At 32.9% G+C, this 13,457-nt stretch overlaps 3 protein-coding genes across 3 annotated transcripts; 1 reads left to right on the top strand and 2 right to left on the bottom strand.

Moving 5' to 3' along the window:
* Window positions 1-3,142: 3,142 nt before the first annotated feature.
* Window positions 3,143-6,261, bottom strand: LOC131437429 (uncharacterized). Its single transcript, XM_058606759.1, has 4 exons — window positions 6,087-6,261; window positions 5,533-5,878; window positions 3,971-5,478; window positions 3,143-3,910 (listed from the first exon to the last, which is right to left on the bottom strand). Exons 3-4 carry the CDS (start codon window positions 4,698-4,700, stop codon window positions 3,336-3,338), a joined length of 1,305 nt encoding a protein of 434 aa, XP_058462742.1. The 5' UTR covers window positions 4,701-5,478; window positions 5,533-5,878; window positions 6,087-6,261; the 3' UTR covers window positions 3,143-3,335.
* Window positions 6,262-9,338: 3,077 nt separating this feature from the next.
* On the top strand, window positions 9,339-11,257 carry LOC131436856 (uncharacterized). The gene is made up of 4 exons (XM_058605799.1): window positions 9,339-9,929; window positions 10,004-10,655; window positions 10,709-10,897; window positions 10,961-11,257. Exons 1-3 carry the CDS (start codon window positions 9,846-9,848, stop codon window positions 10,834-10,836), a joined length of 864 nt encoding a protein of 287 aa, XP_058461782.1. The 5' UTR covers window positions 9,339-9,845; the 3' UTR covers window positions 10,837-10,897; window positions 10,961-11,257.
* Window positions 11,258-12,050: 793 nt separating this feature from the next.
* On the bottom strand, window positions 12,051-13,457 carry LOC131437157 (uncharacterized). Its single transcript, XM_058606322.1, has 3 exons — window positions 12,996-13,457; window positions 12,270-12,921; window positions 12,051-12,217 (listed from the first exon to the last, which is right to left on the bottom strand). Exons 1-3 carry the CDS (start codon window positions 13,077-13,079, stop codon window positions 12,090-12,092), a joined length of 864 nt encoding a protein of 287 aa, XP_058462305.1. The 5' UTR covers window positions 13,080-13,457; the 3' UTR covers window positions 12,051-12,089.

Here is a 13,457-nt window from a genome sequence, read left to right as displayed (position 1 = left end):
CATTTAAATGAAATTATCTTCAAAAAGTAAATGTCATGTACCAATCTAACGATTAAAATAAAGAACCGATGAGATTTTGCAAATTTTATGCGTTTTATTGTTTAAAAAAGTTCTCAAGCTCTTAAAAAATCACCCTTTATAACTAATAATAAAAATTGTAAAATAAAAAGTTTCTTGAAAATGTATGTCCATGGAACTATCACTGAGTCGAGAGATGTTTGAATACATTACCTTAACAAAACAATTCACATTTTATTCCTTTTTATTTTCAATATATTTTACAAATAATAAAAAATACTTTTTAATCTAGAAGTTCCCGCGCCCCTTTAAAATATCCGGCCCTGGGAGATACCCCCTTTCTCTCCTGCCACTCGGTGGCATTGTGTATACAAAGCTTGCCTTCTACACGTAGAAAGAAACGAATGACTTAGTTCCCGAATTAAGCAGAACGGTTTTCACTACACCGTTTGTCTACGTATCATATTTGATTATTTCATATTTTTAAAATTATTTGTCGTAAATAGAAAGCTTTGAACTTGAAAATATTTTGCTCATAAATAAACGTTTGCTGTTAGATACACAATATTTCGTTCCTTTCAAATAAAAAGCCTATCACTCTTAAAAACTGTAAAATATCTTTCGAAACAATTTTAACAACAATCTCAGTTGAACAAATCAGTAAAACAAAATAAGTTTGGATTAAAGCTTCAATTGAATCGTCGTCACTAAAAACATTGTTTTTAAATGCAAGAAAAGTTAATCACTTGTTGTTGAGTGGAAATTCATAAAAGAAATATCATTCAGTACACTATTGTAAATGCAATGATGTTTCTTCATGACGATTATTATAGCTGAATGGGGTATCGCTTCGCTTGTAATTATATGGCTAATTACTGCTTGCATGGAGTTGCAAACTACAGACTCTCACTTTAGCAAATACTCACTGTAGTACTCTAACTACAGATTCCGCTGTACATCATTCCTAATTACTGATCGATCTGCCTGATCATGGCAAAACATGTTTCAAACAAATACTTTAAACACGTATCTCCGGTAACAATAAACGTTGTTTGGTATGTTTATTCATGTCATCAGAGGCTTCTGTGATGAGCTATGCAATAATCTTTTTTTCTTATTATTATTATTGTTATAATTATTATTACTGTTATTATTAGTATTAATATTATTGTTATTATTAGTAATATTATCATCATTCTGTAAAAAGCATTCAAGCGGAGAGGTGCAAAGCCAATAATCGGGGAGTTTCTTGACTAGAAAGTTAGCAACGAAAGCCGTCCCGTTCATACGTACAGAGGTGCAGAGACAAAGAGGTGCGAACGCATAGAAGTGTAGAGTCACAGAGTTGCCATCGCATAAAGATGCGAAGACGAAGGGGTGCAAAGGCACAGATGTGCTAAGGCAACCCAGTGTTGATCCACCAGGTACCAGAATTTGTACGGAAAGAGACGACATATATCGCGTGGTGCTACACAGCTAGCATCACAATTTTTCGCCACAAAGAGCTACAGCGCTGTACCTACTGCCAGGTGCAGGTAGCACACACCAAGTTCAGTGGTGACCACGACGACAGAGCAACAGAGACAGCAGAAAACGATACTAGAAGACTGCCAATTGGAAATCGTTGAGTGAGCTTCACGTCGTTCTTCCTGACAGAGCAACAGAGACAACAGCAACAATGTAGATTTAATCTAATTTAATTTTTTCATTTATCTTATAACTGAAATTTTTACTATACATAAGTTTTTATTTTGATATTATTGTTTACCAAAAAAAGATACAATTAATGTTATTGATGATCTCATAGAAGATCATCCGAATCCGATTCCGGATACTAGTAAGATCTTAAATACTCCAAGGGCTAAACATTATCCAGAGGATAAAAAGAGAAAAAGAAAACTAGAAAAGGTAATCAATTACAAAGGAATTGACATCACATTTTTCAAAAGTTGAAGAAATCTCTAAAGTTAATAGAGATAAAATTCGAGTTGTTTGAAACAGGCAAACGAAATTGTAACCTGTAAATTATTTGCTATTGAATATAAGGTTTACATTCCATCGAAGGAGGTGGAAATTGACGGTGTTGTAACTGAAGCAAGTCTGACAGCCGATGATTTACTTAAAAATGGAGCTTGTCGTTTTAAAAACTCCATGCTTGAGGGAGTTAAGATACTCGAGTGCAAGCAATTGTACTCAGCATCTATTGTCGATGGAATTAAGTCTTATCGTCCCTCAGTTTCGTTTCGAGTAACATTTCCCGGATCTGCGTTGACTAGCCATGTCTATATCGATAAATTCGTCTTCCTGTTCGGTTTTTCGCACCGCATGTTATGAATTGCCCGAACTGTAATAAATTCGGACATACAGCTACTTATTGTAGTAATAAATCTAAATGTATAAAATGTAAAGGCCCTATAAGGATAATCTTTGCGATAAAGATATTGAAAAATGTGTTTATTGTGGGGAGAGTCCTCATGATCTTTCAATATGCGCTGCATTTAAGTTGCGTAAAGACAAAATGAAGCTTTCTTTAAAAGCACGGTCTAAGCGCACATATGCAGAAATGCTTAAAACGATCATTGATGTCCCATCTTTGGAAACCGAACCGGTTTTTCAAATCTAGAGCCAGAGGAATCTGACTCTGACGGAAATAGTGAAGATACCTCGTTTGTCACTTCTCAAGGGTCTTGTTACGGACCAGATTAATAATTCAATTATATCAGTTTATAATTAAATCAAATCAGGGATTTTATCCGATGGCCCAAAGAGTGGGTCTAGACATTGTAAAGTTTTCAGAAAATAATGAACAAAACTAAACCGCTCTTCAAGCGGTTGTACCCGATCAGAAGGGAATAGCAACCCAGTATCATAAGAACAGCATAATTTGTTATCATAGCATAACGAACTATTATATTGGTATTCATATATTTTGATTGAATTGCTATTAATAGTAAACCAATTGCTCGATCTGGTATAAGAGCTCGTTTAGTTCTTCTTTTGTTATTATCTAATCAAAAAGTATTATCTAATCAAAAAGTATGAGATTCCATTCGATTTAATGCGTTTTAACGCGGGATTATTAATCGGATAAAGATTAGATGAAATAAAAGGTTCACAGCATAGGTTTCGGTTTAGGGCATATAATAACGGCATTTAATTGGCTAGTAATACATGTAAACATATTTGGGTTTCCAATTATTTTGTATTGTTATTTTCATTTGATGTAACCTGCAGGAACACAAGGCATTTCATTTCAATCTAACTTTTTAACAAGAATAGCATCTGAAGAATGATACATTATTTATTAAAAGTTCTTTTTAATCAACTTGTGTTTGCTTTTTGCATATCGAAATGAATCTCATGTATTCACCGTTAGTTTCAACTTTCATACTAATACATTGCTTTAAAGAATCCGTAACTTTCATAATTCTAACTTCATCCGTGAAAGTATAGGAATACATATTAGGAAACAAACTAATAGTATCCAACTTTTGGCCAAGTATATAAATTATATTTGCTTGATCGCATAGAATAGCATGAATACGAAAAAAATTACTGTTGATCCAAATCCATGAATCATCATATTTGAGATCTGAGCAAGCAGCTTTTGTGCACAAATTTAAGCGATTGTAGTACAGTCTAGAATGATAGCTGAAATGACGTTGTGTTACATCATTATCGAAGAGGGTAGAATTATTCACAGTAAATATTTTTTGAGGATTATACTGAACTATAGAATGTTTCTTGAACCATATAGACTGAACCCACTGCTTAATGACCGAATCTTGAGGCACCCTGCTGTTTTGACAAAGTTTATTCAAGTAATATTTTTTTTCGATTTGAAGAACAGGTTTGTTGTTGCCACTGCAAAATTTTAATAGCATTCCGTTTCCTGAAAATGTTAAACAAAGATGGTTAATATTTAGTTACTGATGTTACATGTCTGTGTTACCTGATTCATAAGGAAACAATGATGAGTTATACAATGCTCCAAGATTTCGAACAGTTTCTGCTAAATGAGACATCAAATGAACGTTGTAAGTCATTCGTCCTATTCCATAAATAGCCTCAAATTGGCAACCAAAAAGTTTAAGCTTTTTATCGCACCAATTAATCATTTCCTCAGACAAATTTGGATCCAATAATAAAAATATTGTAGATGATAAAAGCATAATATGGTTCAATAAATGGTCAGGAAGAATTTTATATAAACTAGGATGTATATAATGTAATAACATGGCTTCCCATTCGTTTGCTTTGAATTTTTTTACTTGATTCAATGAACGTGGATACCTCGGGAATGAGCTTGGAGGTCGGAAGGAGAGAAAACGTTTCTCAATATCTTTCATACGAAGTCCTACGTAAAATGGAGCTTTATGATTTTCACTTTCAGTTAGACTTGCCCATAACTGTTTCATAACCCCCAGAAGAACTGCGTGCATATAATCTGGAGGGTGACTTATTATGATATCGAATTCAGGCAGAGCCACGAAAACTGATTTATTTAATATTCCATGCACTTCTTGACCTGTAAATTGAACTTCATCCATCATTTTTCTAGTGGTCGCATCGTCACGTTTGGGATACCGTTGACTTGGATAATATCTTATTGGGCTTGCATCAGTAGCTTTTCCGGGATGCAGACACATTGTGCATCCGTAATCTCCATTATATTGCTTCATACACAAAACTTTACATCTTGCCACAGAATCCACGCAATTTTGTAGAAGACTGACTGTATAGTTTTGATTACCGATCGAGATACCTTTCTTTAGTATTCTTAATTCTATGCAAAAATTTGTAGAGTAAATTAAGGTTGGGTTCTTCCTTTGATAACCAAAGTGCAGCAATTAAAAGGTTGTGTTTGTTGAATCTAAGTACTGGCGGGAGATTGTTAAGTGTAACGAAAACCGGATAAAGTGTTTTTTTTGTCGTACTCTTTCGAGACGCTGCACCATCAGTATTAGAACTTAACGTGAGATGTTTCTCCGGATGCTCTTTCATTAAACGCCTTGCTACGCGTCCTCGATTAATATCACAAATATTCTTATTTTCGATTTCCATGGAATGCTGCTCAATTTCCAGGCTATATTTTAGTACCATTTCACGAAGTTGTGGCTCAATAGGTATAGTTACGAAAAAATCATGTCCTTGTGATTTACAAATAGGGCATAATGTTCCTTTCTTGGGTAGGTTTGTTCCAAAATCATATTGACAGAATGTACAAAAATAAACACGTTTGGCATCATATGGGTTATTACGGAACTGAGACGCGAATGTTTCAAAATTTTCAGGGAAGCATTTTGTTCCACTAATAACATTTAGCATTTTCAATAAATCTTCTAGTGCATCTTGTGACAAGTTATGACGAACGTAGTAGTTCACAACCAAGAACAAAATTTCGGCTATAATTATATCCGAATTCACTCGAAATTGTGAATGATTCTTCTTCGAAAACACCTAAAAAAATAATCAAATTACCGAAAGTACTTTGAGCATACCATATTGACAAACATTAAAAAAAATCATTCCAATCGTTAATGTTGCCTGATTCATCGATATTTTCACCATTGTTTTGTATTCCATTGGGTATTTCACTGTCAACTGTACTGTTTAACTCATCAGCATTTTGTGTCTCTATTCTCACAAATTGATTAAAAAGTTGAAATGAATCGTGGTTTAAATTATCTTCATCTTGCCGAATATTGGGATTCAACGATTGGTTGGCTGTTTCATTTGTCGACGCAAAAACACTCCTTGGCACTGCTGTCAGTTCTGGAGAGATTCGGTCTTCAAATTCGTTCAAATATACATGTTCTTTATCTAAATTGCCTTGTGACCGACGTGCCGGTTTTTTACGCTGAAAAATTTTAGTAAACTTATCATTCCGATTCTGTATATTTTGATCAAATGTAAAATTTCCATTCTGTATTTCGCTCGAGTTCCTTATAAAAACAACATTAGAAGAACGAATTGCTGAATGCAAATTTCGCATTCGATCGAAATAATATGAACTCGATCGGAATGCAAAATAATGGTGCAGGTACATGAATCTGTATTCTGTTTACCTTTGTTTCGTACTTCTTTCCAAGCATAGAAACCGACAAATAATCATAACGTCTTCTTCGAGACATCATATAAAAAGCAAATCAAATGTAAGCTAAAAAAATTGTTCACTTTACACAAACTTGTTTTCAAATCCCATACTTCATTTATTCAAAAAAAAAAAAGAATTGTGCCTATGCATGGTATTTAACCCACCAAGTAGAATGTACTGGTGATCACATAAGTCTTTTCTGAATGCGTTTTTAATTTTCTCACGAAATTCTATATGGCTTGCCTCGGAATAAAATGTGGCTCAGAGCTTTATTGCTGAATTACAAAGTGGTGTTTTCTGGTATGAAGTTTTCATTTATGTGTTCAAATATTTCCAACATGATAGAAATGAAATAAAAACTGTTATTGTATCTAGACGATGAGCCTGCAACGGCAGATGTTTACGCACTAACACAAAAATGTTATCACCAGTTCATTCTACACCGTGTATTTAACCTGCATCCAAAACCTACACTGAAATGAAAATCTTATTTATAATCATTAGATTTGTCATATGAATCATATGCAGAATATAATTTATAGAAGTTATATGCAAACTTATAATCTTTATTTAAAGTGTACGTTAAACCTAAATAGACGTTACCATAATGAAAGTTATAAGAATATCCCATATAATGTATATAAAAATACGATGAAACTTAACTCGTTACATAATTTATATTCATTGGATATGTCTTATGAATCGTACGCAGATGGTATTTCACAAAAGACATATGACAACTTATCACTTATGAATCTAAATGATGTTCAATAAATTTTGTATCTTCATAATCTTTATGATATTGATAAAAATACCATATACAAGTTATGCGAAAAGTCAATAAAACTTAAGCCAATATAATTTAATATTTAATATTTCATTCAATTTCGTTCAAGGATATGCCCTAACGGATTATGAAATAAATACCCGGTACGTCTCATCACTCTGTCTGTCCAGTAAGAGGATTTAACTTATTTAATTATAGTTTCGGGATCCTAATTCTCCTTCGCAAAACTAACGACTAGTATAGCTCAAATCCTCGATAAAAGAAGTAGTTTCCGATTCGTTGTGCATCTGATTCGTCTGGTAACAGTAAATATCCGATGAAATCAGCCAGTTCCAAAGAAGTAAGTGTAGTTGAAATATAACAATAAATTTTCATTATGAAACTCTTCACATGCGAAAAATATAACAATAGTTTGATAAGACAATTATTTTTATTGTTTTTGATTCCCTTAAGCACCATTTTCCCAGCATTTTTATTAATTTGAATCTTATATGTATAACTTATTCAATAAAATAGCAAGCATTTGATCTATTTAACTGATATATAGAACTGGGATGACCTCCACCAAAAATTATATATAAATGTTATGAAACTAGTCATATGGTATAGATACCTATCTATATTAATTCGAAGTGAATATAATATGCGCTTCATGAATTGTTTCAATGTATGTTGTGTGGATATCTAGTAATGGTTATAGGGCGCGCCAATAAATTTGACTCAGACTGGAAACTTCATTCGTTATATGAAAATCTTGTAAAAATAACATTACGAAGAGTTTCATGTTTCATAAGATTATCTTGTATATTTAACATGATGTTGAATACACTTTGTAGCTATCAATTGAAATGCTAATAGTAAAAAATCATTAGAATATAATATAATGTGAAAATGAGAATTTAGCTCAGTGTATCCCCATACAGTAAGGGTTGCCAGTCATGATAATAAAAAAAATTGGAAATCATGAATTGACTTTGGAATATAGTTTATAATTAAACGCTGGAAAAAATTTTGGAAAAAGATGAGTTTGGAAAAAATGCTTCTGCAAATTTTTCAATTTTTCATTCTAGCTATGAAACAAGTTATTTTAAGCTATGTATACCATGAAGGGGTAGTACCAATATATTTAATTTTATTTCATATCAGCTTGAAATAATCTCATAAAATGAGTTGGATAGTCATCCTTTGACAGCCATCACTAATTTACTGGCATGCTCATTCTTATTTGAAAACATTAATGTGAAAAACTACCAAGTTTTGAAAATTTTTAATAGCGATATCAACCTATAGAACCTAACTAGGTTGATGATGGATTGAATATTTCCTGTCTTTAAGCCCAGTTTTAACTATTACAGTCGTTCACTGTAGGGAAAAGTTTTCTAGGTCCTTTACTGTGACATGGCAGATGACATAATGAGCTGGTTGTCAAAATTCACATTTATTAGAGATTTTCATATGTATTATTTGTAAGAACGTACTACAATATTTAAAAAATCACAAATGCTCTATCTTTAGAATGTTGTCAACAAATGAGTAATACTCAATGTATGCCTCGCAAAATTTATAATTAAATTTTGAAAATTTTTCGAATTTCCTGGAGCCAAAAGCGGTCTTCAAGTTCTTATAGCAACCCTTTTTCAATTACACCAGAGATGCCAGATATTTTCATAGAAAATCTGTATTACCCAAAATGAAAAATATGTATTTATCTGTATCCACTATAGAATCGAAATATTTTTAATAAAAATTTGTTGAGGTAATGTTATTCCTAAAATTTATGGTTTTATAATGAGAAAATGAATGAGTGCTCAATATTCATATCATTCTACAACGACGACATTAAATGCTTTCAAATTTTCATCACCAATCGGAATCAACAAAACATAATTTCAATTTCGTATACTTTCAAAATATTGGCTTGATGAGTTGATGTAGGATCTCAGCGCTCAACTTAAACTATCAACACCATTTAAAGATTTTTAGATCAATTTGTGATTCGTCGATTGATTACAAAACTCTCATCTCGTCACTACTACCAAAGAGAGGTCAGACGAACGAAATTATTTTATTCTTTCCTTTTTTTTGTTGAAAAATCTTTATGAATCTGTATTAAGTTTAAAAAACCTGTACAAAATCTGTATTCTGTATGAAATCTGTATGTGCATGTAAAAATTTGTATAATACAGATAAATCTGTATAAATGGCATCTCTGCTTGCGGGTGGAAACCCTTTTTCTAAATAATCAAGACAACAAATGTAGAGGTGTACATAGGTGAAAAGTATAAAAAAATATTTGTTTGTTTATTTCGTATTCTTTTCTATAATCAATATTATCATTATTGCTATTACTATCATTGTCATTATCATTATCAGTATTATTACTATTTCCATTGTTATTATTTTTTGAATTCCCTTGTCTTAAAAATACCACGAAAAGAGAAAAAGAGTATACTGTCAAACGTAATAGAAATTGTAACTGTACACATATCTGTATAAAATGTTCGAAACGACGTATGTAACATTGAGAGATTCTCTTTGTTCACTTTCTCTTTCGATTATTGCAAATGATTCCTGCTTTTTTCGGTAATTTCTCCAGAGCAGATTAAAAGATGATAGCTTTAGTAAATATTATCGGTAAATAATTGGAGAGAAGGATTGCTAAGAGTGCCGTGATAATCAAAAGAGAAAGTAAACAAAGAGAATCTCTCATTGTTACATACGTCGTTTTGAACATTTTATACAGATATTTAAATAATTCGCGAGATTGTTTATAGCTTTACAAATGACAAATGTGTCCACCTCTACTAAATATCTTGAGCTAGCAAGTCCAAATCAGTATCACTCAGATGTAAAAAAAGAACTGGCATTCCTGATTTCATAAAAACTGTTGTTCCAGCCTTATGGCGTGCGCGTTTTTCTTTTGTGACTCAATTTGTGGTGAAAATGGGGAAAACACGGAAAACCAATTCCCAAAAGTTGATGTTGAGAATGGCCAACACTGTGAATATGGGATTTGTGAAAGAAAATGTAAGTATTTAATGAAATTTGATGGATTATATTCACATATCATGCAACATAACCTAACAAAAGTTTTCTTCTAGGTTACGGTGAACAAGCCAGAAGAAAATAAAACATTGGGTATGAAGCGTACGAGACATCCACTGCGAAAGGTAACACGAAATACAAAAATATTAAAGACGACCATGCATGAAGAAATTAAAAACATTGGTTCTGATTCGGAAGAAGAATGCGTCCAGGAGATCGCTGTGGACAACACTAGACAGGATTTGGAGAAACAAGATGAGCTAATTCAATTAGCGGACTCCAGTGAAGCTGAAAAAGGTCAATCGAGTGCAGTGTCCGATGTAAATCCTACCGCAGCAATCATCGCAAAATTATTGGACAAAATCACGAACCTTGAGGACGATAACCTGAAGTTGCGGAATCTAAACATGAAGCTGCAAACAGCATTAATTGACAAACCCGGAGAAGTTTCTTTTAAAGAGATTCCTGGGTACCCCGATAGAACGTGGCTTCTAAAAGTGTCGCAAGCTGCGGAGGATTCTGATTATTTATTCGTAAAAGAGCTGGTGTTCTATTTGTGGCCGAATGGTATAGGCAATGCCACCGTTTCCGGAAAGAAATCGAATAATCCAAGCGGAAAGCGTAAACCGAGTTTGAATGAAGCTTCTCAAGTCAATGAAGCGTGTAATCCGGAGAAACTGGATCCAGAAAAGGTTGAGTACATAAAAGGTAAATAATTATTTATATTTTGATTTTTTTTTTCATATAAATTGTATTTGCAGATCGACTTTTCGAACGCAGAACTTTTTTAAAAGATTCTCCAGGAACAGCTATCAAAGTTGCAAGAAAAGTGGCAAAGTTCATAGCGATTGTGGTGGCCAACAATCCAAATCTTCGGCGGGCTACTTGATTATTGATCTGTTGTTTTCTTAACCTTGAGGTATTTCGCCTAGATGGTGAAAATTAAAATGGTGGGTATATATTTTTTAATAATCCTTTTCTCTTTGTATAAAATTTCATGTTTGTTTTTTCAGGTATGCTCTTTCAATTGGGTTTCTGGATTTATTTATTTGATCATTTATTATTAAAAATCAACAGACTCAGTATGTCCTAATGGTTGTTTCGAGTGTAAAGAAATTTTGAAGAATAATGACTGCATTCTTGTTAAAAGTTAAACAAAGATAAATAAATTTAAAGCTTTTTTAAAAACCATGCAATTTGACTATAAATTTGGAAGAAATGAAAGAGAATATCCAAATTTGCTATTCAGCTATAGAATACCTAATTCGGCTATTTAATCCAAAAGCAAATTAAATGCTTATTTTGCTATTCCACCGCAAAATTTCATTTGGTGTTACTTTGCTATTTTAAATAACTGAATTAGATATTGTTTTACTCTTGGGCGGCTTTATTTTTGGTATTTTGTTTTGCTATTTTAGCTCCTAATTCAACCTAACGAATATCAAATACAGCTATTCTGGTATTCCAAAAAAGAATAGCCGAAATTGGTATTCATTAACTCTTCTCTTGTGATCGGGGATCACAAGAGAAGAGTTAATGAATACCAATTTCGGCTATTCTTTTTTGGAATACCAGAATAGCTGTATTTGATATTCGTTAGGTTGAATTAGGAGCTAAAATAGCAAAACAAAATACCAAAAATAAAGCCGCCCAAGAGTAAAACAATATCTAATTCAGTTATTTAAAATAGCAAAGTAACACCAAATGAAATTTTGCGGTGGAATAGCAAAATAAGCATTTAATTTGCTTTTGGATTAAATAGCCGAATTAGGTATTCTATAGCTGAATAGCAAATTTGGATATTCTCTTTCATTTCTTCCAAATTTATAGTCAAATTGCATGGTTTTTAAAAAAGCTTTAAATTTATTTATCTTTGTTTAACTTTTAACAAGAATGCAGTCATTATTCTTCAAAATTTCTTTACACTCGAAACAACCATTAGGACATACTGAGTCTGTTGATTTTTAATAATAAATGATCAAATAAATAAATCCAGAAACCCAATTGAAAGAGCATACCTGAAAAAACAAACATGAAATTTTATACAAAGAGAAAAGGATTATTAAAAAATATATACCCACCATTTTAATTTTCATCATCTAGGCGAAATACCTCAAGGTTAAGAAAACAACAGATCAATAATCAAGTAGCCCGCCGAAGATTTGGATTGTTGGCCACCACAATCGCTATGAACTTTGCCACTTTTCTTGCAACTTTGATAGCTGTTCCTGGAGAATCTTTTAAAAAAGTTCTGCGTTCGAAAAGTCGATCTGCAAATACAATTTATATGAAAAAAAAATCAAAATATAAATAATTATTTACCTTTTATGTACTCAACCTTTTCTGGATCCAGTTTCTCCGGATTACACGCTTCATTGACTTGAGAAGCTTCATTCAAACTCGGTTTACGCTTTCCGCTTGGATTATTCGATTTCTTTCCGGAAACGGTGGCATTGCCTATACCATTCGGCCACAAATAGAACACCAGCTCTTTTACGAATAAATAATCAGAATCCTCCGCAGCTTGCGACACTTTTAGAAGCCACGTTCTATCGGGGTACCCAGGAATCTCTTTAAAAGAAACTTCTCCGGGTTTGTCAATTAATGCTGTTTGCAGCTTCATGTTTAGATTCCGCAACTTCAGGTTATCGTCCTCAAGGTTCGTGATTTTGTCCAATAATTTTGCGATGATTGCTGCGGTAGGATTTACATCGGACACTGCACTCGATTGACCTTTTTCAGCTTCACTGGAGTCCGCTAATTGAATTAGCTCATCTTGTTTCTCCAAATCCTGTCTAGTGTTGTCCACAGCGATCTCCTGGACGCATTCTTCTTCCGAATCAGAACCAATGTTTTTAATTTCTTCATGCATGGTCGTCTTTAATATTTTTGTATTTCGTGTTACCTTTCGCAGTGGATGTCTCGTACGCTTCATACCCAATGTTTTATTTTCTTCTGGCTTGTTCACCGTAACCTAGAAGAAAACTTTTGTTAGGTTATGTTGCATGATATGTGAATATAATCCATCAAATTTCATTAAATACTTACATTTTCTTTCACAAATCCCATATTCACAGTGTTGGCCATTCTCAACATCAACTTTTGGGAATTGGTTTTCCGTGTTTTCCCCATTTTCACCACAAATTGAGTCACAAAAGAAAAACGCGCACGCCATAAGGCTGGAACAACAGTTTTTATGAAATCAGGAATGCCAGTTCTTTTTTTACATCTGAGTGATACTGATTTGGACTTGCTAGCTCAAGATATTTAGTAGAGGTGGACACATTTGTCATTTGTAAAGCTATAAACAATCTCGCGAATTATTTAAATATCTGTATAAAATGTTCAAAACGACGTATGTAACAATGAGAGATTCTCTTTGTTTACTTTCTCTTTTGATTATCACGGCACTCTTAGCAATCCTTCTCTCCAATTATTTACCGATAATATTTACTAAAGCTATCATCTTTTAATCTGCTCTGGAGAAATTACCGAAAAAAGCAGGAATCA

This window comes from Malaya genurostris, chromosome 3, assembly GCF_030247185.1.
Source record: "Malaya genurostris strain Urasoe2022 chromosome 3, Malgen_1.1, whole genome shotgun sequence".
In the NCBI taxonomy this organism is placed as follows: domain Eukaryota; kingdom Metazoa; phylum Arthropoda; class Insecta; order Diptera; family Culicidae; genus Malaya; species Malaya genurostris.
Note: the sequence above shows the minus strand (reverse complement) of the source record. Positions and strands in the feature narration are given on the sequence as shown.

What these genes read in the sequence shown, in the direction of transcription:
- LOC131437429 (XM_058606759.1), bottom strand. Translation starts at nt 4,700, where the DNA reads ATGAAGCAATATAATGGAGATTACGGATGCACAATGTGTCTGCATCCC. An exon ending in ATTGTTTCCTTATGAATCAG is followed by an intron (nt 3,911 to 3,970) that starts GTAACACAGACA and finishes TAACATTTTCAG; the next exon opens with GAAACGGAATGCTATTAAAA.
- LOC131436856 (XM_058605799.1), top strand. Translation starts at nt 9,846, where the DNA reads ATGGGGAAAACACGGAAAACCAATTCCCAAAAGTTGATGTTGAGAATG. An exon ending in TGGGATTTGTGAAAGAAAAT is followed by an intron (nt 9,930 to 10,003) that starts GTAAGTATTTAA and finishes GTTTTCTTCTAG; the next exon opens with GTTACGGTGAACAAGCCAGA. An exon ending in AAAGGTTGAGTACATAAAAG is followed by an intron (nt 10,656 to 10,708) that starts GTAAATAATTAT and finishes TTGTATTTGCAG; the next exon opens with ATCGACTTTTCGAACGCAGA.
- LOC131437157 (XM_058606322.1), bottom strand. Translation starts at nt 13,079, where the DNA reads ATGGGGAAAACACGGAAAACCAATTCCCAAAAGTTGATGTTGAGAATG. An exon ending in TGGGATTTGTGAAAGAAAAT is followed by an intron (nt 12,922 to 12,995) that starts GTAAGTATTTAA and finishes GTTTTCTTCTAG; the next exon opens with GTTACGGTGAACAAGCCAGA. An exon ending in AAAGGTTGAGTACATAAAAG is followed by an intron (nt 12,218 to 12,269) that starts GTAAATAATTAT and finishes TTGTATTTGCAG; the next exon opens with ATCGACTTTTCGAACGCAGA.